The sequence below is a fragment of the Ceratotherium simum genome, chromosome 23, assembly GCF_057802395.1.
Source record: "Ceratotherium simum simum isolate JZ-2026a chromosome 23, ASM5780239v1, whole genome shotgun sequence".
Lineage (NCBI taxonomy): Eukaryota > Metazoa > Chordata > Mammalia > Perissodactyla > Rhinocerotidae > Ceratotherium > Ceratotherium simum.
This window is the reverse complement of record NC_141922.1, coordinates 46,915,951-46,943,243: the sequence shown is the minus strand read 5'-3', so window position 1 is coordinate 46,943,243 and position 27,293 is coordinate 46,915,951. Positions and strand designations below refer to the sequence as shown.

Genomic DNA, 27,293 nt, shown 5'->3' with positions numbered 1-27,293 from the left:
GGTTCAAAGGCTATCTGCTAGAGAATTCCCTCTTGCTTGAGGGAGGTCAGTCTTTTTTCTATTCAGACCTTCAGTTGATTGGATGAGGCCCACCCACATTATGGAGGGCAGTCTGTTTTACTCATAGATCACTGATTTAAATGTTAATCTCATCCAAAAACACTCTCACAGGTACGTCCAGAATAATGTTTGACTGCATATCTGGGCACCGTGGCCCAGCCAAGTTGACACATAAAATTCACTATCACACCCTCTCTTGTCTGTGGTCTGCCTTACCATTGCTTCTCCAAGACAGTAGTAACTTGGTCAGTAGAAGGAAATAATGGCAGGACTGTGGGGGTCGAAGCAGATGGGGAGAGTTTGGTCCATATTTTTAAAATAACTACCATGCATATTGTAGTACTTATAAATTTATTTTGACTGTTATTAATTAGAACTTTTCAATATGCTACTTCACAAGTACATTTTCTTTTTTGCAAGTGTTTATCTTTGGTCTTCCAAAAAAATAAAAGTTTCTTGAAAGCAGGCACTGGTTCATCTGCCATTGGTTACAAATATAAATATTTTGTACAAATAGTCAATTAATAAATTCCATTAATTGAAAAAAATTTGTTTTTAAACCACAAGGTGCAGCACTATATATTTAAGTGAGAACTATGTAATTTTCAAGGAATGTTTGTCACTAAGAAAACATATAAGGGCCCAGCCCGGTGGTGAAGTGGTTAAGTTTGCATGCTCTGCTTCGGTGGCCCGGGGTTCACATGTTCAAATTCCGGGCATGGACCGATGCACTGCTTGTCAAGTCATGCTGTGGCAGCATCCCATATAAAGTAGAGGAAGATGGGGGCCGGCCCTGTGGCGTAGTGGTTAAGTGCGTGTGCTCCGCTGCTGGCGGCCCAGGTTTGGATCCTGGGTGTGCACCGATGCACCGCTTGTCAGGCCATGCTGTGGTGGCGTCCCACATAAAGTGGAGGAAGATGGCCACAGATGTTAGCTCAGGGCCAGTCTTCCTCAGCAAAAAGAGGAGGATTGGCATGGATATTAGCTCAGGGCTGATCTCTTCACAAAAATAAATAAATAAATAAAGTAGAGGAAGATGGGTGTGAATGTTAGCCCAGGGCCAATCTTCTTTAGCAAAAAAAAAAAAAAAACAAAGAAGGAAAGAAAACATGTGAGGTATAACTGCTTTCATTTAACTTGAAGTATTTTTGGATTTTCTTGAGAATTGCATTTTATTGTCTTTAGGCAAAATCAAAGGACACTAGTATGTTAAAAGTTCTAGAAAAAATTTTCCAAAATGAGCAATGTTTTTTGCTCCAAACAGTAGAGTGGTTTTTCTTCTTTGACTGTCATCTGTGTTCTTAATTTTTAAAGTAGATTTTCCCTGAGTGATTTTTGAAAACCAGCAAAGTAATGTTTACATCTTCCTTTGAGTTGCTGGGAGACCACAGGGTTTTCGAGAATGAAGTGCCACCTGGTACATCCTAAATTCCGTGAAGCAGAGATCAAGCTGGGCTAAGTGAACAAAAAGTGGCGTATCCTTAATTAGCACAAAATGGTACCTAATTACCTTCATGCCAGCTGTAATAAAACACTGAGCACAGCTAAGATGGCATTTGATTTTAATGTGACTTACATAAGGTAACCTTTCTGAACTGGAATGACTCCACTCATTTTGCAAGTTGCATTTTAATAGGCATCCTTCGGGTGTGCGTGCTGTCACTGTGCTAACCATCTTCTGCCGCTGATAGCTAGTGCTGTCCTCAGCTTGTTATCATAACAAAACAGTGTATCGTTCAACGTCAGGATTGCAGGGCGGTTATTTCACTGTGTGCTTACACTTGTTCTTGACACCTCAAAAAGAAAGAAAATAGACATTTTATTGTCATCAAAATGGAAACTGCAGTAATTAAGTCATAATAGGTTTAATCTATGAACTTTGCTTGATCTCTAGATGGAACTATGATAGTTCTAGAAGCCTCGAAAAACTACCTCAATAAATATTTTAGAGTGTTCTTATTGTAAGAGACTAGCTATGACTGGTCTTCAGCCTTTTATAGCAAAAAATTTAAGACAGAAAATTTAGTTTTAAGTACCTTCGATAGTAAGAATGTATCAATCAAAAAATCAGGTATTTTTTTCACTTTATGCTGTTTTCTATTCATTTATTCTATAATTATTTATTGAGTGCTTACTGTATGCCAAACCATCTAGACTAGAATTGACCGATATTTTAAAATAATAGACAAATTTAGATTGCTGTTTCTCACATTTGCTAGTTTTATGGCAGAAGATTAAAAAAACAAGATTTTATTTAAAAATTTTCCAGTATTATTTATTTTTAATAAAACTATTAACAAAAGATTCATAGGTGATTATTGTATGTAGTTATAATTTCCATATTTGTAATAAAATTATTTGCATTTGTACTTGAACTCTCCAAAGCAGAAAGAGAATGATTCAATATAACCTGTCAAGCAGAGTAGTCGCCAATTAACTTCAAATCATTTAAATTTCCTCTTCTAGTTGTCAGAAAGGAACAGAGAGAGGAAAATCAAAAATGGAGATGTAGAAAGGAGAAACTAGAGGTATAAAAGAAAAGTAAATAAGGTGAGGAAGGAAAAGACAATTACATATTTGATTTTAAGGCTCATTTTCTTGAATGCAAAAATAACTCAATATGATTTGTGAATTTGCCCTGAAAGAGGAAATATTATCTTCTCTGATGGTAGTGCCCCTTGATACTCACTTCAGTAACTTAAAAATGGCCCTGTGCACAAAGCAGCACGTCTCCCCACAGCACGTTATGTAAAGAATCAGTGAATTAGCGGAGAGTGGAAAGAAGATTTCGGCTTGAAGAGATCTGGAGTAGTGTCAGAGAGGCCGGGGAACTGGCAGTCTGGGACAGATAGCGAACCCTGGAGAGATGAACCCTGAAAGGCGAATCTTGTTGAGATCTTTTGTCATAAATACAGAGAGCTGATAAATATGTAACACCTCTTGCGGAAACATCATAAAAATCACAAAGTATGCTTTATTGGACAGCCCACAGGAAAGAGCACTAGACTAGGAAACAGATCTAGAGTTTTGGTACTTTGTCTATATCTTATTGGTAGAGTTCAAGTCTATTTCCATTGAAATCATTAAATTTCTCTTTGGTTTTTAGTTGCGTTTATTTCTTTTGTGTATGTGTGAGGAAGATCAGCCCTGAGCTAACATCCATGCTAATCCTCCTCTTTTTGCTGAGGAAGACCAGCTCTGAGCTAACATCTATTGCCAATCCTCCTCCTTTTTTTTTTCCCCCAAAGCCCCAGTAGATAGTTGTATGTCATAGCTGCACATCCTTCTGGTTGCTGTATGTGGGACGCGGCCTCAGCATGGCCGGACAAGTGGTGCGTCGGTGCCCCCCCGGGATCCGAACCCGGGCCGCCAGTAGCGGAGCGCGCGCACTTAACCGCTAAGCCGTGGGGCCGGCCCCTGGTTGTGTTTATTTCTTAACTTCCCCAGTTCACAGGATCCAGTGTCACCTTTACTAAAATGAGTTAAAATGAATTAATGTACCTTTAGTGTTGTTTTTAGTTTTATGGCAGGGGGAGGGAGTGTTTTTGGAGAGATGCATCAATAAAAATCTCTCTTTGATGCCCTACATGCTCACTCATTGTTGGGAAATATCTGATTGCCTTACGTGGATGTCTGTCAGGAAGAGTGCAGGCTAAACATCTGCCAGATTCCTACTTTGCAGAGCACTGTGCTAAACATTTTAAGCTGTTACCTCCTTTTAAATTACCACCACCTGTCAAGACCCTGAAAAGTTCAGCAACTTACCCAAGGTCACATAACTCAAAAGGATGGATCAGGGAATCAAACTAGAACTTTGTGGCTTCAAAGTTTGAATTTTCTCATCATGATCTGTTTTCTCACCCATCTCTAACTTGGCGGCGCCCATTTTAAGTAGAGGAAACTAAGATTGAGAGTGATTGAGTAATGTGCCTAAGCCGTGCTCTTGTATTTATAACAAGTCACTGATACTTCTTACAGTATTTGCTTTTTAGCTTTTTGGAGGAGGGGATGCAAGATTAAAGTCCATACTCAGTTGTATATTTTAAATTTCATCTTTATAGAAAGACATTAGGAAACTAGTTTTATTCTCCCAATGGAAACAAAGCTCACAATTTTTTCTAACGATAAGCATATATTAAATATATCATTTCTTTGCCTGTTCAAATTTGCAATAATCCTAAAATAAAGACAGTACTATTTGAAGCCGAGAAAAACATAGTTATACATGGATTATTATTGCACAAAAATGTTCCCAGGGAAATCGTCTCCCCTGAAGCCAGACTCCCACCGCAAAATGCTTCAACGAGGAGCCTCAGAGAGGGCTCTGAAGGCAGGACTCGGCAGGTGCTCTGTGGCCGCGCCTGGTCAGGTGCATCTGATGGTACCATCAAGTCAAGGATGCTGACTCAGAGAGACCATATCACTATATAAGTTATACCTGTCCAAGCTTCTTTCACTTGTTACTCCTGTTGGGGCTTTCTTGCTGTTTCTACTGCCACACCCAGAAACAGGATCATCTGACATAGCTGAGCTGTAGCGCAAAAGCATGGAGAAAACTCCCTGGGAATAATGGCTGGAATGAAGTCACTAATAATTATATGGGAGTCACCTGTGTTGTTTCTAAGAGGGCAAGGCACTTAAGCCTTGGTTGTGATGTGTATATTGTATCATCTATGCATGTGTATTTTAGTTATTTAGAGTAACACTAGCAGCTAATATTTATTGAATGCTTACTCTTTGCCTGACACGTCAAATATTTCAAGATTTATCCCCTTTAATCCTCAGAACAACTGTAAGGCTGAATTTACCATTATCTTCACTTTACAGATAAAGAAACTGAGCCTCAGAGCAGTTAAGTAGCTTGGCTAAGATCGTGCAGTTAGAAAGTGTGAGAGTTTGCTTCAAACCCCATCAGTCTGACTCAGGAGAGTTTACTGTTAGCCACCCACCAGTGGTTCTCAACTTTGCCTGCATGTTAGAATTACCTGGGAGCCCTCTACAAAGTCCCTAGGCCAAGACTGTACCAAGACCAATTAAAACCTTTGGGGGCAGGGCCTTGGCATCAGTATTTTTGGAGCTTTCTAGGTGATTCTAATAGGCATCCAAGGTTGAGAATCCTGGCACAATGACCCACTACTATTCCTGGTGCACTCCCAACTCCTGGGAGGCACCACTGTTTAAGAGGTATTTATAGAACACTGAGCATGATATCAATAAGTTAAGAAATTACCCATGTGCTCATGAATTTACTAATCTAGGAGAGAGATGACACATGTATTACGTTTTTCAGCTAAATAACAATACAAGGCAGCGCCAAATTGATTGGAGAGAAATACTGTAGAACCTATGATTTGAACGATAAGTTTAGGAGGTTCTCAGAGTACCAAATTAGTGTATGTATATGATATATATTTGCAATTTCCTGGTGGATGAATGGACAGAGATGATTCGTGGCTTTAATCAAATTCTCCGTAGGGTCAGTGATGCAGGAAAGGCTAAGAATCATAGCTGAGAGTTCAGAGGAGTGAAAGTTGAAGATGGGCTGGAGTGGTCAGAAAGAGCATGAGGAAGAAGATGGAACACACAAAGGGCATTGAAGGGGCTCAGCATGACAATATGAGAGGAAGGAAGGAGGAAGTCTTTCCAGATCCTGGTAAGAAAAGGAGCAAAATTCTGGAGGTAGGAATATGTCCTCTAGTGTAAGGGTAGTGGAGAGAAGTTTTGCTGTGGGGCTCCTTGTAAGAATTTTTTTTAAACATCAGGGATGATTTTTTTTCTTCTTTTCGGGTCCCACACTAATTAATACATTCCTTTTATAAGCCTGGGAGTTAAAGGCAGAACTCTATGAAGATACGATCTCTAAAGGGGCTTGTGCAAATCCCTTTATTTTCTATTCCAGATGACACTCAGTAACAATCAGATATTACCCCCTTGGGCTCCTCAGATTTCTGTGATGATGAGGTCTCTGTTGGAGCTGTTCCCATGTCCAAGGAGAATTGAAGACACTCCCCACAATGTCCGTTTCTCTGATCTTAGGAGGGCCAGTCGAGGAGAGGTTCATCCACAGGCAAGCTCTGTAAACAGAAACTTCTCTCCTTTAAGGTAACCCAATGTGACTGGCAGTGATGACATACAATTCCACCTCTCTCTTCCTCGTTTGAGCTTCCGGCAAAGAAGCAAGCAGGCAAAATTTTCCTGACATAGGGCAAGATATAAAGACTAAAGAGCATCCCATACATTTATTCTCTTTCCTTTGTCATTCGTTTAAATCATCACTTAGAAAAAGAATGGCCTAGGCCTTGTTACACCATCCTCTCCTAATAAAAGAATAAATTCCATATGGTTAAGGGTAAAGTAAATACTCTCACACGGCAAATGACTAGGAACTCCCCACACTTTTGGTCTGCTGAAGCATAATTACTTAAGTGTCCCTTAGAATGAGAGCTACCACTTTGGGGGATACTAATTATATGTCAGGCACTGGGCTAAAGGCATTACATATATTAGGTTATTCAATCTTTACAAACAATCCTTTGAGAAATGTGTACAGTCATGCATTGCTTAACAATAGGGATACGTTCTGAGAAATGCGTCATTAGGTGATTTTGTCATTGTGTGAAGGTTATAGGGTATTCTTACACAAACCTACGTAGTATAGTCTACTACACACCTAGGCTGTGTGATACTAATCTTATGGGACTGCTGTCGTCTATGCAGTCTGTCATTGACCAAGATGTTGTTATGCGGCACATGACTGTCATTATTATTATCCCAAATTTACGCATGAGGGAACTCTAGCTTAGAAATGTATGTAACTTGCCTAAGGTCACACATCTAGTAAATGGTGGAGCCAGGCACACATTCAGCTCTCCTGAATCTGAGGCACTACTGGATACCACCTCACAGTACAGATTTAAACCCAGGTTTGAAGCATGAGACTAGTACATTGAGAATGGGAGGTAATCTGATAACAATGAATTGGAGAAGGAATTGCTGGGGTTTGGAAGGAGTAGATAGAGGCAGACACACTGATGTGGTACTTCTATATAAATAACCTCTCAATTAGTTGAGAGGTAGCCTGTTTTAACAGCTGTACTTATGAGAAGGGACTCTACAAATAAATTATGGTACATTCATCTGGCAGAAAATTACATAGCTATTAAAAAGAATGAGACAACACTATATATATGGATAAAGAAAGATGTCTGAGATGTGTTGTCAAGTAAATCAAGCAAGATATAGAATAGCCTGTACAGTGTGCTACTCTTTGATTAAAAGAGAGTATGTATGCTCATGAATTTGTTGGTGAATATAAGAATATCCTTGGAAAGATACACATGAAACTGGAAATAATAGATGCCCCTGATAGAAGTGAACTGTGTGGCTAGGGGATGAGGTGGGAGCAAATAGACTTTTCACTGGAGGTGCTGTTTTACCTGTTCAATGTTATGCCGTATACATACATTATTATCTGCTCATCGATCAGGTATGCTGTTGGTATGATGATGAAGATGAAGTTCTCATTGGCAACAGTGGTGTTTAAAATAAGCTTGCAAAATTTAGTTTTAGAAATCTTAGTAAAATGAGACATTTTATGAGGCAAACCAGTGAAGTGGACTCATGTTTTAGTCCTGAAGGGGAATACGCAGGCCATTGAAGGAATATATTGCTCAGCACATGTATACAGACGTTTGTATCTGTTTGTTTAAACTTATATGATTTTTCTTTGAGACTAATTTTTTAAATATAGGATCACTATCCAGCCATATTTTTAAATGGCTAAATTAGTAAGTGAATGGAAGGGATTCTATTGGATATTGGAGATATAAAATGTATGCCAATACCCAAAATGTTTTTACAAAGTATTTTCCTTACTTCTTCTCCCCCAACTCACATGCCAAATTCAGAACATCAGAAACTTGCTACTAGTGTGTGAGAAAGTTGGAATTGATACCATGTATCTTGGTTCTACACAATAACCTCTCTCCTCTTTCACTTATAATCAACATTTTGCATTTTTTAACTTAAAATAGTGCTTAATTTTTTCTACTTCTGTTCTTTCTGATAACATAAATATTACATAAACCCCAGGAGAATTGATTTTCTTTTCATGTCTGTCCATATCAAGCTCTTGAATGGATTTTGGTGAAAACACAATACTGATTTTAAAGGGGGAAAAAAAGGAAGAATTAATTTTTCACTCCTAACACTATCTTCCTCCACTGTATTGAAGAATTTTCTGGAATGTTTCTACTTGCCTTTCTTATACTGTCTCCCTGATGACAAAGATTGAATTCTCAAAGGCAAAGTCATGTTTGAAATAAGCCCAGAAGATTGAATTTTAGAAATATTAGTAGAAAGAAAGGTCAAGCATTTTATGAGGCATGCTAGATTCAGAATTATGTATAACAATTTTTCATCACATAAAAAGAAAGGTATAGACATGCTCCGAACCCATTTTTCCTACTCTTCAAAGTAACCTTTTAATTTCCCTGAGTTTTTCATTTGTTGAAAAGATTTAGACATTCCTAGTCATATCAAACTTTCTTAAATTAGGAAAATTTTCTGATGCTTTTTGTATATTTACAAAAATGTGTTTGTGAGTTTTCTGAGACTTAACTCTTAGACCTCCATCTTGTGAAGTGAAGTTTCATTAGTGAGACCATTTTATATGTTGCCAAGACAGACCACTTTATATAGAAATTTCATTAAGTAGTAGATAGCAAGATGGAGAGTATTAATATGTTTAATGCTTTCTTGACATTATTTGAAAAGTCTTTAAGCCTTAGAATCATAGACATTTTTTTAGTTAAAATTGGGCTTTTCTAAAATCCAGTTATTTTAAGAGATAAGACAATAGAGACCTAACATTTGTGGCAGAACCAGAAGTAGAACACGTTTTTATTCCATATTGTGCTGATGTTTCTGATACAAAACATGTTTCTTAGAAAAGAATTCTGAAAATGCAAATAGAAGCGTGAAGAACAGTCTGCATCATAGCAGCTTCTGTGCTGGCACTCCTCAGAGTGTGGACCGCAGATTGATGCTGGCCCACAGACTGTTACTTGTCCACACTGAGAGAAGGAGAGAACTCGGCGGTGTTTAGAAACTTTTATAGTGATTTGACATTGCTACGGCCTCCAAGCACATGATCTAGTCATTCATTTTTATGTTTTTTTACGAAACTATCATTTTGGCAGAAATTGGAAATTTTAAAATCTCATCCTTCCCCACAGAGAGTTTGAAAATCACTACTCTGGAGAATGTTTGTGAGGCTCCTGAAAGAGTTCCAAGTGGAAAAGGAGCTAGATAAGAAATCACTAACAGGTAGAGGAGGGGAGCGGGAGGAGGGAGAGGAGGCCTTGAAACCACTCGGCAGTAGACACAGCTGAGCAGAGCAGAGCAAAAGACCCAAATTGTATGTCCCATGTGAAGGGAAGGTTAATTTGCCCCTTAATAGAAAAGAAGTGCTCTCGTGGGTTATGAATTCTCAGCCTTCTTTCAGCCTCCTGTGACAGAAACCAAACTCAAGCTAGCTCCAGCACAGGAAAAAAAAAGAGAATTCATTGGCTTGCGTAACTGGAGACTCTTGGTGTAAGCTTGTCACAGAGATTCTAGGGACTTGGGGCCATCATTCTTATTTATTCATTCATGCTGTCCCAATCCTTACTCTAACCCTCTCTCCCATCGTTTCTTTCTCGGGATTATCCCACTCTGTTCTACCACAGATGGGATTCTGCCGTGTGGTGGGGGAAGGAGAGTGGCTGTAGGTAGTGCAAGGCTTATATCACCTTCCCTTAGCCACTCCAGAGGTAAGAGGGAGCCCTTCTCTCAGAGCCCATACGTAAAACCCCAAAGGAGCACTCTGAATAGCCCCACTGATGCAATGTGTGCAATTTGGGGCCATTCATCACAGCCAAAGGGAGAGGAGAGTACTTTCGTGCACATGCCTGTGGCCCAGGGTTTGGGTTAACTTAGGATGGAAATGGGGTACTATGATCAACAGCCCCACCAGAAACCCCGAGTTGAGCGCAAGTTCTCCAAAGATAAAGGGATGATGCAGAACAAGCAAGAAAGGTTCACTGCATTATAGAGACTAATCTTTTCATGTCAAAACTAAAAGGTATGAGAAGTAGCAGGAGGTAGGAGAGATAAGAAGGAAGACAATCAGAACAAAGACAAGGAAGAAGAGCCCCCAGCAGATACTGAAGCTCTGATGGGGGATGGGGGTAGGTGTTGAGCAGCAGAGAAGCAGTGTCAGACAAAACAGAAAAGGAAAGTGGAGGGGTGGAAAGTCTTATATATTTTATTGTCCTCCGAGGACATCAGCCATGAGACAGCTTTTTAGTTCTGGAATACGGTAGATGTCAATCAGCCAGTTAGAGCTGAAAATCCTCTAACAGTTTAGAGTATACTGTTAAGCCATAGCAACTGCTTGTCAGTTATTTTATGCTTCGGCAGTTATCCAGCACAGTGTGATGAGAACAGCATCTGGCAAATTTTTGTTTTCCCCCAACCCCCTCTCTAGTATTACCTTATTGATATAACTTTAAAGTCGGAGTGGGTTTTTTTTTTCTCTAAATATGAAATACCGTTACAAAAGAATCTCTGTAAAAGATCCATTATACTGGCCTCGTGCACAAGTTTTATACCTGACATAACATTCAAGATGTATTTTTTAACATCATTTGTGTCTAGAAATCTGTTCAGAATCAGAGCCTTGGAGAAAACTGTGACTTGACATCTTGTTTGAGTCTTTGAATGGTGGGCTCTGGAGTTAATCTATTCACCAATACCTGAACTCATGAGAGCAGACTCTCTCACATGCCATGAACATGATCGTGCGGGTGAGGCAGGGCCAGTGCCGGCTGACAGATGGTGCTGTGGCTCATGGTAGAAACCCTCGATCAAATGTGGACCCGGAAAAAGAAGCTGTGCTCAGGTGAACCTGTTTAGCTGTCAATCAGTGCTGCTGAAATTGTGGTCCTGGAACCAGCAGCATCAGCATCACATGGAAGCTTAAGAGAAATGCAAACTCATGGGCCCCATTCCCTGGTGGGGAATCTCTGGGCGTGGGGCTCAGGAATCCGTATTTAACAAGCTCTTCAGGTGATTTTATGTACCTAAAGGCTGAGAGGCACTGGTATAAATAGTGGCAGACTATCCACTAACCTTTTGGGAAAAGCCCAAAAGGTGGTTGTAGGAACGAGACTGAGGTTTGGGTGAGAAGACAAGACTAGAGCTAAAAGGAGTGATTGTCACAGACCATTGAGTTATATGCCCATTCTGGGAATGGCTGGCCCAGACTGCAGTAATAACTGCCAAACTAGTCTCTTGGCCTCTTTCTCCCCTCTTTCTGTTTAATCTCAACCCATCTGTCAGTGACCTTCATAAAGTGTAAATCTGATCACGTCACTCACCTTCTTGAAATTCTTCTGTGATTCCAAATTGACAGAAAGATAAAGTAGAAACTTCTTAGATTATCACATGAGGCTTTTCATTGTTTAATTCCATTTCTTCATTAATGACTTATGTTCCAGCGAAAAGAACTACTCAGTTTTCTGAGTAGTTTAGTAATTTAGAAGTTTAGTGATATATTCCTACAGTCTTAATTTTTATTGCAAATAGTGTTTCTTCTAACTGGACTATTCTTCCTTTGTCTGCCATTTCTACTCGTATTTAACCTTTGTGATTTAGCCCCCCAAATTTTATCCTCTATGATATAGTCCTTGATACCTTTTGCCAGTTAACCACTTCCCCAGTAGCAACTATTTTATTGCATTTTAATTATTTACTGTATGAGTCTACCTCTAAACTGAGATGCTAGAAACTAGTGATCTGTTGTAGTCATCTCAGTGTCTACTGCAGCCTGATATACCTATGGCAGTTGGAACAATGCCTGGCACATAGCAGTGAATGTTTTTAGGATGTACGAATGAACAGAAACCCACACCAAACCTACTGCAGAAGACTTTACATGCTCTATCTGGTGGCAAATACTACTTTACAAAAAGATTTACTTAAGTATGGAGATACTATTTATCCAAGATCAGATATTCAATATCTTAGGATAAAATCCTGAGTTTAAAATTACATTATAATACTGGTGATAGAGCTGGTAAAAAGACCCAGTGTTTGGAATGCTTACCCCAGTGTCCCTCTAGTGACCCTGACTGATACTTAAAGGAGGACTGGGTTATGAAGTTCATTTTCATTGAGCTTTGACATGTGACAGCTGTACAAAGGCAAAGATTTTCAGTTAATTGACGTTTGAAGTTGTTTTTTAGTAATCTTCATCATCTTTAAGAGGTTTACTTCTATTCCAAATTCATTTAAACTTTTAAAAATCAGCAATGACTGAATTTTATTGGATTTCTATTTAGCTTAGTTACTATGATGGTTTTTCTCCTTTAAGTTTTGATGTAATAAGTTATATTGATGTAATGCCTAATATTGGACCATTTTTGCATTCCTGTACCATATCTTCCTCGGTCAAGGCATTATTCTTATAGTAATGTATTACATCTGCTAACATTTCATCTGGATGTTTTGCATTTATCTTCCTAAGAGTAATGGGCGTCTATTGTATGCATGTAAATATTGAGCCATGTAACTCTTTATTATGTGCTAGAAATCATTTGAAATAAGCATTGAATCAGGCTTCCCTCAAAGGTTGAATTTAGGCACAAGAGTTCCAACAGGTCTACCAAGTCAGGAATCATGGTAGCTAACATTTATTAAGTGCTTACTTTGTGCTAGTTACTCTTTTAGCTGCTTTTTATGTATTAACTCATTTACATCCTATGACATGCCTATGAAACAGAATTATTATTATCTTCATCTTGGGGCTGGGGAATTGAGACACAGAGACATGAAGTACTCAGGGTCACATACATGGTAAATGGTAGAGTCAGGATTTGAACTCGGGCATTCTGGCTCTGGAGCCTACACTCTTCACCATCGTGCAGTATTTCCTCAGCATGATACTGGGAGAAAGAGAAACACAAATCCCAGGGGTTATTTGTTCAAAGACAGAATCTGACATAATCATTGTTAATAACTTATGATTGACTATTTAAACAATGTAGAATTTATAAGAGAAATACCATAACTACATATCATCTCTTACCATAATATAGATTGGAGGAATAGCTGTATTTAACTATTTAAAAACTTAAATATTACCAAAGTAATACTTTTTCTTTTTATCTTTTCAGCAATCTTGACACAGAAGAACTATGTGGTAAGTTCCTTTAAGACCAATTGAACTCATTACTTGCTTTAGATTGAAAAAGAACACTGTCTTTTATATTTCTACGTACTTTGAAATTAATGTCATAGATTAGGACTTCTGGAATAAAATAAAAGATAATCAAGATCTCAAGGGATTTCTTTATCAGTGAGTTTTGCTCAAGTGTATATTTCACTGAGGAAAGAGTTGGGCCTCATAAATTTGTTAATGGAAGGAGAATTGTTATTGAAATTGGTATAATTAGTTTCAGAAGAGCAAATTCTCCACCAGTTTAAATATATTTTTAAATTGGTGTTTAATAAAACTTCATTATTCTCTTCAAATATATTGTGCAGAGTCTTTTGTTAGTGTTTTTCAAAGCTGACCCTTTGACATGTAAAAACAACTTTGTCCCATACCTGCCTAAACCATTCTGGAATTTTAAATGTCACTTGCAAAACAAGTGATTCAATGGCTAGAGAGAAATCTTTTTAAATTCCTGATGTAATGACCTCTTCATTTATTTTCTTCATCTTTGTGGTTGGAAACAAAAGTCAAAGGTTACAAAAGTAGGAATGCAAATTTTGTTTGTTTGTTTGTTTTTTGTGAGGAAGATCAGCCCTGAGCTAACATCCATGCCAATCCTCCTCTTTTTGCTGAGGAAGACAGACCCTGGGCTAACATCCGTGCCCATCTCCCTCTACTTTGTATGGGACGCGGCCACAGTATGGCCTCACAAGCGGTGCATTGGTGTGCGCCCAGGATCTGAACCCAGGCCACCAGCAGCGGAGCGCATGCACTTAACTGCTACTCTACGGGGCCGGCCCCAGGAATGCAAATATTTTTTAGATTTATTTTTTGTTATGAAAAAGTTATGAAGCATTGTAAGACTATTCAATTTGAAACAGCCATATTTCTCTGAAAACTGGAAGGTTTCAAGTTTTACATTTTAAGAAAAATGTAAAAGGTAACCCCTTCGTCCAAGTTTCATATTATTTTCTAGGCTACTTAAAATAATTTTGATGATTAGAGATGAGTTTCTTTGAAACTCTGAATTAAAGCCACGAGCACTTTCTGAATATCTTGTAATTCTTACAGATTTAAAGTTTACCAAAACCATCAAAAAGCCATTTTATAATACTCAGGAGTGCTTATCTCACATTTCATCAAAATGGTGGTGCAACACCAAGAGATGTCATGCCAGGACAAAATGTCAGAATACAGGATTTCAAGACAGTAACTCTGAACAACACGGATATGATAATCACCAACCAGTAGCTTTCAAATTTTCTAATGGTCGGGAAAAGCTGTTTCCTGTCCCTGTGTAGTGTCTATCTCACATTCAGTGAGAAGAATCCAACTGAAAAGCAAGATACATTTATACTGAAATAAAGTTCTTTGGCACCAAAGCAAGTCATGCTTTAGTTGGTTATGAAACACTAGTAGAGAAAAACAGGGAACATCCTGACATGCTGTCACACACAGTCAGACCATGACCCATCCACACGGGGGTATTAAACTATTCTAGGTGGGCAAAGGGGCCCATGTGGACCAATGGCCACCAGGCTTTATGATGAATAGCAATCACAATAAAGGTCAAATTGTGGTCCATTCTCATCCATGTACAGATAGTCCCTGCCAGTGGAGAGATGAAATAGAGAACTGAGTAGATTATATTGATAATTTCATGAGGATGGGAGACCCATTTGCCTCAAATGCCTGGATGTGTCGGACCAAAATAAACATCTCTTCAAATCATCTAGATAATTCTTTTTGTTTTCTGCTTAACATTGCTTAAGTAGGCAAGGCTCATGAGAAAGCAAACAGTTATAAGGGCTTTTAAGATAATATTTAGTGGCTCTTCTTTACTTGCTATGTTACTTACCTATTGTCATTAAAGAATATTACATTATCTTCTATCTTAGTATGATAGTATATCTCCACTTGATCATCTACAATAAAAGTGATTTTAATTTGTCTTCTATAATAATAGAACTACATTAGGAACCTACTCTGTAGTTATTGAAAAAGCTTTGACTATGATTTTCTCTCTTAGTGTTAGTTGGAGAACCTAGGATATGGGTTTTTTTTTTTTTGTGGTTAGCATTTTTTAGCAACAAACTATTTTTTAATTAAGGTATGTACAATTTTTTGAGGTAACAATTGGTTTATAACATTATATAAATTTTGAGGTGTACATCATTATATTTCAACTTCTGTATAAACTACATTGTGTTCACCACCAAAATTCTAGTTGCCATCCATCACCATACAGATGTGCCCCTTTACCCCTCTCGCCCTTCCTAAACTCCTCTTCCTCTCTGGTAACCACCAATCTGTTCTTTATCTATTTCTTTGTTTGTCTTTGTTGTTTTATCTCCCACATATGAGTGAAATCGTACAGTATTTGTCTTTCTCCATGTGACTTATTTTGCTTAACATAATACTGCCAGGGTCCATCCATGTTGTCACAAATGGCAAGACTTCATCTTTTTTATGGCTGAGTAGTATTGCATTGTGTATATAAACCACATCTTTTTTATCCATTCTTCTGTCAGTGGGCACTTAGGTTGTTTCCAAGTCTTGACTATTGTAAATAATATTGCAATGAACATAGGGCTGCATATATCTTTTCAAATTAGTGTTTTTGTGTTCTTTGGATAAATACCCAGAAGTGGAATAGCTGGGTCATATGGTAGTTCTAGTTTGAATTTTTTGAGGACTCTCCATACTGTTTTCCATAGTGGCTGCACCAATTTACATTCCCACCAGCAGTGTACAAGTGTTACCTTTGCTCCACATCTTCTCCAACACTTGTTACTTCTTGTGTTTTTTGGAAGAGGCATTCTAACGAGCTTGAGGTGATATCTCATTGTAGTTTTGATTTTCATTTCCCCAATAATTAGTGATGTTGAACATCTTTTCATGTACCTGTTGGCCATCTGTATATCTTCTCTGGAAAAATGTCTGTTCAGACCCTCCATTTTTTAATTGGGTTGTTTTTCTTGTTGAATTCTATGAGTCCTTGATATATTTTGGATATTAACCTCTTAACAGATATATGAATTGAAATATCTTCTCGCAGTGAGTAGGTTGTCTTTTCATTTTGTTGATGGTTTCCTTTGCCATGCAGAAGCTTTTTGATTTGATACAGGTTCACTTGTTTATTTTTTTCTTTTGTTTCCCTTGCCTCAGGAGACATATTCAAAAAGATATACCTAAGACCGATGTCAAAGACTGTACTGCCTATGTTTTCTTCTAGGACTTTTATGGTTTCAGGTCTTACATTCAAGTCTTTAATCCATTTTGAGTTATTTTTTGTATTTGGTGTAAGATAATGGTCTACTTTCATTCTTTTGCATGTGGCTATTCAGTTTTCCCAACACCATTTATTGAAGAGACTTTCCTTTCTCCATTGTATGTTCTTGGATTCATTGTCAAAAATTAGCTGTCCGTAGATGTGTGGGTTTATTTCTGGGCTCTCTCTTCTGTTCCATTGATCCTTGTGTCTGTCTTTCTGCCTGTACCATACTGTTTTGATGGCTATAGCTTTGTAGTATACTTTGAGATCAGGGAGTCTGATACCTCCAGCTTTGTTCCTTTTTCTCAGGATTGCTTTGGCTATTGGAACTCTTTTCTTGTTCCATATAGATTTTAAGATTCTTTGTTCTATTTCCATGAAAAATGTTGTTGGGGTTTTGATAGAGATTGCATTGAACCTGCAGATTGCTTTAGGTAATATGGACATTTTAACTATGTTTATTCTTCCAGTCCATGAGCATGGAGTATCTTTCCATTTCTTTGTGTCATCTTTGATTTCTTTCAACAATGTCTTATAGTTTTCAGTGTACAGATCTTTCACCTCCTTGACTAAATTTATTCCTAGATATTTTATTCATTTTGTTGTGATTGTAAGTGGGATCGTATTGATTTCTCTTTCTGCTAGTTTATTGTTAATGTATAGAAATGCGACTGATTTTTGTGTGTTGATTTTGGACCCTGCAACTTTTCTATCTTTGTTAATTATTTCTAATAGTTTTTTAGTGGATTCTTTAGAGTTTTCTATACATAAAATCATGTCATCTGCAAATAGTGACAGTTTTACTTCTTCCTTTCCAATCTGGATACCTTTTATTTGTTTTTCTTGCATAATTGGCTCTGGCTAGGACTTCCAATACTATGTTGAGTAAGAGTGGTGAAAGTGGGCATCCTTGTCTTGTTCCTGTTCTTAGAGGGATAGCTTTCAGTTTTTCACCACTGAGTATGATGTTGGCTGAGGGTTTGTCATATATGGCCTTTATTATGTTGAGGTACTTTCCTTCTATACCCATTTTATTGAGAGTTTTTTTCAGAAATGAATGTTGAATCTTGTTAAATGCTTTCTTTGTGTCTATTGAGATGATCATGTAATTTTTTTTAGTTCATTTCATTAATGTGGTGTATCGTGTTGATTGATTTGCGGATGTTGAACCATCCCGGCATCTCTGAAACAATCCCACTTGATTGTGGTGTATGATCCTTTTAATGTATTGTTGTATTTGACTTGCTGATATTTTTTTGAGGATTTTTTGCATCTATGTTCATCAGTGATATTGGCCAGTAATTTTCTTTTTTGTGTTGTCCTTGTCTTGATTTGTTTTAGGGTAATATTGGCCTCATATGATGAGTTAGCAAGCATCCCATCCTCCTCAGGTTTTTGGAAGAGTTTGAGAGGGATAGGTATTAAATCTTTGAATGTTTATAGAATTCACAGAGAAGGCTTGTAGTCCTGGGCTTTTGCTTTTTGGAGGTTTTTTATTAATGTTTCAATCTCTTTATTGTGATTGGTCTATTCAGTTTCTCTATTTCTTCTTGATTCAGTTTTGGGAGGTTATATGATTCTAAGGATTTATCTACTTTTTCTAGGTTGTCCAACTTGTTGGTATGTAGTTTTTCATATTATTCTCTTATAATCCTTTATTTCTGTGGTATCCATTGTAATTTCTCCTCTTTCATTTCTGATTTTGTTTATTTGGTCCTTCTCTTTTTTTCTTAGTGAGTCTAGTTTAGGGTTTGTCCATTTTGTTTATCTTTTTAGAGAACCTGCTCTTAGTTTCATTGATCCTTTCTATCATCTTTTTAGTCTCTATTTCATTTATTTCCACTCTGATTTTTATTTCCCTCCTTTGACTGACTTTAGGCTTCATTTGTTCTTCTTTTTATAGTTATTTTAGATGTAGTGTTGGATAGTTTATTCGAGATTTTTCTTGTTTTTTGAGGTAGGTCTGTATTGCTATCTACTTCCCTCTTAGTACCACTTTTGCTGCAGCCCATAAGTTTGGGTATATTGTGTTTTCATTTGTCTCCAGGTATTTTTTTATTTCTCCTTCAATTTCTTCATTGATCCAATAGTTGTTCAGTAACATGTTGTTTAGTCTCCACATTTTTGTGACTTTTCCAGCTTTCTTCTTGTAGTTGATTTCTGGTTTCATACCATTATGGTCCAAAAAGATGCTTGATATGATTTCAGACTTCTTAAATTGTTTGAGACTTGTTTTGTTTCCCAACATATGGTCTATCTTTGAGAATGTTCTGTGTGCACTTGAGAAGAATGTCTATTCTGCTGTTTTTGGATCAAATATTCTATATGTATTTATTGAGTCCATCTGGTCTAGTGTTTCATCTAAGGCCAGTGTTTCCTTGTTGACTTTCTGTCTGGATCATCTATCCATTGATGTAAATGGGATGTTAAAGTACCCTACTATTATTGTGTTACTCTCTATTTCTCCCTTTAGGTCTGTTAATAGTTGCTTTATTTACTTTGTTGCTCCTATGTTAGGTGCATATATAATAATAAGTGTTACGTCTTCTTGGTGGAATGTCCTTTTTGTCATTATATAATGTCCATCTTTGTCCCTGGTTATCTTTTTTCGCTTGAAGTCTATTTTGTCTTTTAAATATTGCTACACCCACTTCCTTTTGGTTGCCATTTTCTTGAAGTTTCATTTTCTATCCCTTCACTCTGAGCCTATGTTTGTTTTTAGATCTGAGATGTGTTTCCTGGAGGAAGCGTATTGTTGGGTCTTGTTGTTTAATCCATCCAGCTACTCTGTGTCTTTTGATTGGTGAATTCAATCCATTTACCTTTAGAGTGATTATTGATATATGAGGGCTTAATACTGCCATTTTATCTTATATTTTCTGGTTGTTCTATATTTCCATTGTTTCTTTTTCCTTGTGTTTTCTATCTGCCATTTCAGTTTGGTTTTCTGTGATGTGTTTCTCAGTTTCCTCTTTATGTTTTGTGTCTCTGCTATGGATTTTTGTTTTGTGGTTACCATGAGGTTTGTTTAAATGTCTCATAGGTAAGATAGTCATTTTTCTGCTGATAGAATCTTATATCCATATTCCTATGCAGGTTCCCTCCTTTTCATCTTCCCCATCTATATTTTTGTTGTCACAAATTATCCGTTTTGTATTGTGAGTTTGTGACCAAGTTGAAGTGGTTATAGTTATTTTTAATGCTTTCTTTCCCTTTAACCTTTATGTTGTAATGGAGTGTTTACTAACCTATTCTAATATAGAGTAGCAATTTTCTGATTCTGTCTATTTATCACCTTGCTCACAGCTTTTTATACCTTTGCCTTTTTGTTTCAGGTAGGAGAGCTCCCTTCAACATGTCTTGTAAGGCAAGTTGTAGTGGTGATGAACTCCCTGAGCTTTTGTTTGTCTGGGAAAGCCTTTATTTCTCCTTCATATCTGAAGGATAACTTTGCTGAATAGCGTATTCTTGGCTGACATTTTTTATCTCTAAATATTTTGAATGTATCATGCCACTCTCTCCTGGCCTGTAGATTTTCTGCTGAGAAATATGCTGATAGTCTTTTGGGGGTTTTCTTATAGGTTATTGTGTTTTATTTCCCTGGCTGCCTTTAACATTCATTCTTTGTTGTTGACTTTTGACAATTTTATTATTCTGTATCTTGAAGAAGGTCTTTTTGCATTGAGATAATTGAGTGTTTTACTAGCTTCATGGATTTGATATCCATTCTTTCCCCAGGTTTGGGAAGATCTCAGCTATTATTTCTTTAAGATCTCTGCTCCCTTCTCTATCTCTCTCCCTCCCTTTTCCTCTCCTTCTGCAATACCCATTATCCTTATGTTGCCCTTTCTAAAGGAGTCAGATAATTCTAAAAATGTAGAATTTCTGCATCTAAAAAAAAAAAGCTTAGTTCTCTCTCCTCTTCTACCTGCATTATTTCTAGGTTTCTATCTTCAAGCTCACTAATTCTCTCTTCCATATAATCTGCTCTATTTCCAATGCTTTCTAATGCATTCTTCATCTCATTTATTGAGTTCTTCAGCCTCAGAATTTTTGTTTGGTTCTTTTTTAGTGTTTCAGTCTCTTTGGTAAAGTATTCCTTCTGTTCATTGATTTTATTCCTGAGCTCACTGAACTTCCTTCCTGAGTTTTCTTGTAGATCACTGAGTTTCCTCATCACAGCTATTTTTGAATTCTTTATCAATTAAATCACATCTTCCATAACTTTATTTGGTTTGTGGAGAATTGTTATTTTCTTTTTGTGATGCTGTGTTACCATGACTTTTTGTGGTACTTGCTGAGTTATTCCTCTGCTGGTGCATTTTGTTGTGGCAAATACTTTTCTCATTTAGATATAGTTTTGTTTGTTTTGATTCCAACTATTCAACCAATTGGAGGTTAGAGGCCTTTCTTTTGTTTTTCAGCAGGTGGTGTTATAGTGCTAGTTTTTGGTTTCTCTTACCTGAGCTGCCTCTGGCTATATCTGAGAGCCTGCACATTCCACCCTCCACTGCCTCTACTGGGTGTGTTGCCTGTACTGTCATCATCACTACCTGCGCCTCTGGGTGTCACTGAAGACTTGCTGTTGCTGGTGTTGCTGTGGTCACTGGCTTTGCTGCTAGGGGTACAAGAATGGCTGATGCCTCTGCTACATCTCAGATCACCTGAGTCAGAAGTTCCACTGCTGTGGTGGGGGGAGGGAAGAGAAGGAGCTGGCTTTACAGGGCACTACCTCCGCTATTGTTTGACACTATGTGGTTGCAGGCACCTCTGCAGTGGGGATGTCAGAGTTGTGTGCCTCCCTCCACTGCTGCTTCTACCAGGCTCGGAGCCACAGTTGGGGGTCTGGGATCATGGGCCTCCACTTATGCTTATGCTTCTCTCTCTGTGGCCACTGGTGGAGCCACGGCTGGCTGGCCAGAGTTGCATGTGCTCCTCTGCTGTTGCCCACTGGGTTCTCTGGGGCTGGGGGTGGCTGACTCAGGTACCATGGCCAGGGGTCCAGGGTCCTGGGCACTGCCTCTCCTGTTCCCCTGTTTTTCCTCCTCTATATGCTCCAAACCACCCTTCATATGTACCAATATGTGGCTCTTTTGGTGTCCTGGTGTGTTGGACAATGTAGCCTTTGTGGGGTTATGGGTGTTTTAATCACTGTAGATTGAAGAGGAGAGACAAGGGGATCCTCTCATACCCCCATGATGATGATGTCCAGTATGTGGGGTTTTAATTCAACAAAATTGCTATATATTTTTAAACCCAGTGATTATACTCCCAATCATGTGTTATAATCCTTTGCCTCTGTTCAAGAATATACATTTTAATTTCCAGAGAGTAGTTTCACTTCTCATTGTTTTGTGAATATAAAGTAAATATTTAAGTTGGATTCTAATCAAAACCAAATGCTTCAGTGCTAGTAAGTGAAATATGTTGACTTACACCCCACACAAATTCCCCCTTGTGCATGGGAGGGACAGCACTTGATTGGCATGGAAAGCAGATTTCTATGCTCTTTCATAGAGCCAATTAAAAGGTCCAGGTATCTAAAAATTTCATTCTGTTGCTTTTACTTATTTTGTCAGTTTACTGAATTATGGACCCTAGAACTCATAATCTATTAAAATAAAGTATTTCTTTTTTAAAATGTATTTTTAATTAAATATTACTTTCAGAATTTTAAAAAATTTAACGATATGGAATTATGTAGGTACATAAGACATACCTTACACCTTATATAAGGTATATAAGACCAAGTCTTTCACTCCTTTTTCCTTGATACTGATCTCCACTGCTAACTACTTGGAACATATCCTTCCAGACATTTTTATGCATATATTAACATTGATATATATGTATATGTATTTTTTCTAATAGTGAGATCATACTGTATGCTCAGTGCAGCTGCATACTCTTCTACCTCATTTTATTTGAAAAGGTTGTATAGTGCCCCATTTATGTTAACTTTTTCAACCAAGTCTCTTTTAATGGATTTTCAGGTTGTTTCCAACTTCCCTCTGGGACAATCAGCATTGAAGCAAATACCCTTGTTTGTATCATCTTTGCACCCTTGCCTGAGTAGTTCTGTATGGCAGATTACTAAAAGTGTAATTAGTCAGAAGTCCTTCCAATGTGTACACCCACCGGTAGTGTATAGTCGTGCCACATTTATTCACTCTTCACATAATTGTGAAGGCCTTTCCAAATAGCAGGTTTAGGTCCTTATCTTTCCTATTAGTCAATACATAACTCAATTTTATTTAGGTAATTATGCTTGAACTCAAGCATTGAGTCTTTGGTTTTCTACTCGTGCCATCTTTTAGCCTGTGATCTAAAATCTGTCAAGAGCAAAATTATTACTTTCCTGACCTATCCAGTTTATAACTGTTTTTATAACCTTACTCATTTTTACTGAGCTCTTTTGCAAATGTTGAACTTAGTAGCTAAGTATTTTGAGATATTTATAGATGGGTGAAGAATAATTGCAATGAAAGTTCATGTAGCTAGAATGCTTGATCTGAAAGCTTCATGAGCAAGGTTGAATATATTCAATAATCTAACTTATCTAGTTAGTTGTTATCTACCAAATATTAAACTATTTTAAAAGTTAGATAAAGTCTGTAAATAGGATTATAGAAACTGAGAGTATAGGAAACTCCCATTAAAAAACTTATAAGCTTCATATGGAAGGTTCCTTTAAGTAACTGTGCCCAAAGCCCCTCTGGTGAGACTACAGAGGAGCACCAGCTTGCATTGCCAGAGTCTGGGCACTGCTGAGGGGCTGTGCTGCCAAATCTGGATACTAGAAACTCAGAAGTCTGTATTCCTCTTCCAGGCTGTTAGAGCTTGGCTACCTGGCACATTTATAAAATCAACAAAAAAGAGTTATGTACAGTTTGAGTGACACTGATCTACATCTCCTCAAAATAACCCATATTCTTACATCACCAACTTGCATCCCTATTGAGAGCATAGGTTCTCTTTCCCTCCCTCGCTCCCTCCACAGTTATTTTCTTTCCTATCTACCATACTGCCTGGGAAGCTATGGCAAGGTTCATACTGTGGGGTTCATCTGAACTCATGAGGATGCTTTGTGAGACCAGTTCCAGTGCAGCCTTTGTAATAGCTGTGCGTCCTCTGGTTCTGACTTGGAAATATCAGGCCAGACCTGAAAACTCAGCAACTTGGAGGGCTGAGATGCAGAATAGAAAAAACTTTGTAATTTGATCATGCAACACCATCAATTAAGTCCTGTAGCAAAGGGAGACACTAAGCCTTATTAGTTAGCATTTTATTAAAGATGTTGCATTGAAAATCCACAAGGATATAATTTGCTTTCTGACAGATAACTTGTTGAATACATCTGTTTATAAATCATGCTCTACTCTTTCATTATAACCAGTGCCAGACTCTTCTTACTTCTCAAAGCTTCTTCACTTACACTGATCGGGATCGGTTCTCACACATTTCCATATGTGCCATACCACTCTATTTGGCTCTGGCCTATGGTACCCACATGCAGGATTCAATAAAATTAGGTCTTTTCTCCAGGAAGCTAGTCTAGTTACCAAAGGATGAGTTTTAAGGAACAAATATTCTGAATCTTTCTTTCTCTCTAATGCTATAATTTAAGGACAAAACAAATTTACCAGTTCACGTTGGCACCATGGGTCCAATAAGGAACATGAGTCACAATAGCAGGAATAAAACATTAGTCTAAGCTCAGCCACTTCCAAAGCCATCACAAACCTTCCTTCCCTGCTTGCCACATCTTGGGGTATGCAAATACTGCTGACATTTCAGGATCCTGCCGACTTCCACCTAGTAGCTTTGGTATGACGCATGGTCCTTGTTTTGTGATGAAATCACTCCTGGAAATTGATGCTAATTCTTATCTCTCCTGATGGTGTGTCATCGACATTCCCCAAACCTCCCACAGTGTATCTAGGATAACCTTTTTAATAGAAAAATTTGAGGATGTCACTCTCCTTTTCAAAATTGTTCCATGGCTTCCCATTGTCCATAGTGGTTTTCAGATTTAATCTGCATCCTAATCTCCTAGCAAGCCTGTTTTTTTTTTTTTTTTAAAAAAGGTTATTCCTAGGCCTCAACCCAAAGATTCTGATTTAGTAGAGGAGACCTTATTAATAATTTTCATTTCTAACAAGTATTCTAGAGCAGTGCTTTTCAAACTCAAATATGCCTGCAAATCGCCTGCGGTCTTATTAAAATGCAGATTCTGACTCAGTAGGTCTGAGGTGGGCTTGAGATGCTGTGTTGTGACAAGATCCCAGGTGATGCTGATGCTGCTGGCCCACAGACCACAGTTTGAGCAGTGAGGCTGTAGAGAATTCTCTTGAGAGTCTGATGCAGATGGTCAAAAACATTGACCTAGACTTCAGGGTAAAATTCAGAGTGCCTAGCAAGGAAAATTTCCAACAGATCCAACTTCCTCTCTCATCACTGATTTTTAGCATCCTGCTTCCTTGCTGCCTTTTCTCCTTAAATTTCTCCCAATCCTGTCCTTTGTGTCCTGGCAATGCTGAATGACACAGACGCTGCAGACATGACAAGATATCACCTGCTTCTATGCCTTTGTTCACCCTCCCTCTGATTATTCAGCAGAGTAAGTTCTGTTCACCTGTTAATTCAGGCCTTGTCAGCATCTCCTCTGTGAAGCTCTCTCTGACCTACTCCAGGCAGATCTGGGCATTCTTTGCCCTACATTTTGATTACACCTTGTACCTGGGCTCTGAACCGTTGTCTTGAACAGGATCACGGGTAGGGCAGTTGTTTGTTGAAATGTTTATTTCCTCTACCTGATTGTAGGCTCCTTAAAGATAGAGGCTCTGTCTTTTCATCTTTGTATTCTAAGCTCCTAAGATAGCACCTGGTGCATAGAAGACACTAAATAAATGTGTGTTAAGTCATGGATTATGTAAATGAACCTTCACTATGGTGAAATGGAGGAAAAATTCTCTCCATTTATCTATGTTAAATGTCTCTGGCTCTTTTATCTAACTTCCCTCTTTGAGTTCATTGGAGCCCTACTTGCTGTGGCACATGTCCCTCAGTGAATAAGTTATAAAACAATTTGGGTGACACTGAGCTAGCTGCACCACCTCAAAATAACCCTTACACTTAGATTCACAACTTAAGTTCCTATCCAGGGCTTAGGTGTTGTAATTCTCTCTCTCCTCAGAGTTATTTTCTTTATGATCTAGCATATTGCTTGGGGAGTGGTTTTATTTGTTTGTTTTTCTCTTTGGATAGTTGAGACGAAGGAATGGATGAGTGAAGGAAGGAATGAGGCTAGATGGGTGTCAGATCCAAAGCCTCTGGTCATTATCTTATGTGCCTCATCAGAATATGCCTGCATTGGTTGATTTCAAAATAGAAAGACAACTTTTATTCTCTCCAGGGACCTTCACTGATCAAGCCAAATATCTTGTCTATGAATGAAATATTTATTTTAAAAGGTGGTTTTCCTTTTTGTATTTTTTATAACTGCTTTTGTAGCACCAAATTCTTTTGTTTTCTCTTTATATGTTTCTGGCTGCTTGCATTTAAAATCCTCATTACAGTCTTCCTTGAGTCTTGTATACATTAAAATAAATAAAAATGTACTAACAACTTCACCATTTTGCATTTTTCTTTACACTTTTTGCTTGTTTCATCTTAGTATGGACTCTATTCTGATACTGATTATCTTTCCAATTTAAGAATATTCTATATCCACATTAACTGCTTGCTGATTCTGCAAGAGTTTTATCCACAGGGACTTTGTTTGTTACAGATAATTGCATGGACAAGGTCAGACATCTTTGTCAACACTGTCAGAAAGTCAACATCATAACCAAGAATTAAAATGTAATTTTGAGGCAGGTATTTAAGGAATATCTGCTTGCTTATCTTCCAGCTAGTCCCCCTAAAAGTACCTTTATATGACATGATTTGCACCACACTATTTTTTTAAGGAATGCATAATCAGAAATGCGTTTGCTTTTTGTCAAAAACAAGTCATTTGTTTTTAATCCATGTGTACACAGACTATATTTTGACAACCATAATCTAGAACTGATTTATTGCTCACCTGTGTTTTCTTTCTACTTGGAAGTCTGCACATTTTACTAAGAAATGAGTCAATGATACTTCCCATTTGTTATTCATATCAATGTCAACAAGTAATTCCATCTGGAGTTTTAAATTAATCAAGAAAGTTTCCATCAAATGCTCAAATTTATCTCAGTGATCTCAAATGGCTTATATGTGATTATACTTATCATTCAGTTTAATTCCATAAATACTTATGGCACATTAAAGAGAGGGAATAATAAACTACAGTTCATCCAAAGATAAGTTCTTAGGAATGCTGAGGTCTGTTGATTTTCTAGTAACTGAAAGTTCTAGGTCTTTTCAATATATGACTTTCTATGAATTTTTGTTAGGCTAGATCTGTCATTTCAGAAATATATAAATTTCTATGAGTAAATATAAAGTTTTACATTTATCTGTCTTCTATATTTCAACTTACTAGTTTGGGATCAGTCTATGTTCCATACTCTTATTTTTAATTGTAACATCCAGTGTATTATTTATTCCTGCCAACTGAAAAATGTGATAAACATGCCTTTTGCTCTACCCAAATTGTTGAAAAACACTCAATCATGACAGGAATAGTTACACAGAAGGTGCCACAGGAGACCT

The 27,293-nt window shown here is 37.7% G+C and overlaps 1 protein-coding gene across 2 annotated transcripts in view; it reads left to right on the top strand.

Moving 5' to 3' along the window:
- The window catches only part of NECAB1 (N-terminal EF-hand calcium binding protein 1), a 167,466-nt gene that overhangs the window by 51,413 nt on the left and 88,760 nt on the right, over positions 1 to 27,293 (top strand). For both annotated transcript variants that reach the window (XM_004431156.3, XM_087447690.1), the window contains one exon: positions 13,278 to 13,303. In XM_004431156.3, the coding sequence (XP_004431213.1) occupies positions 13,278 to 13,303 (26 nt within the window). The remainder of the gene's footprint in view (positions 1 to 13,277; positions 13,304 to 27,293) is intronic.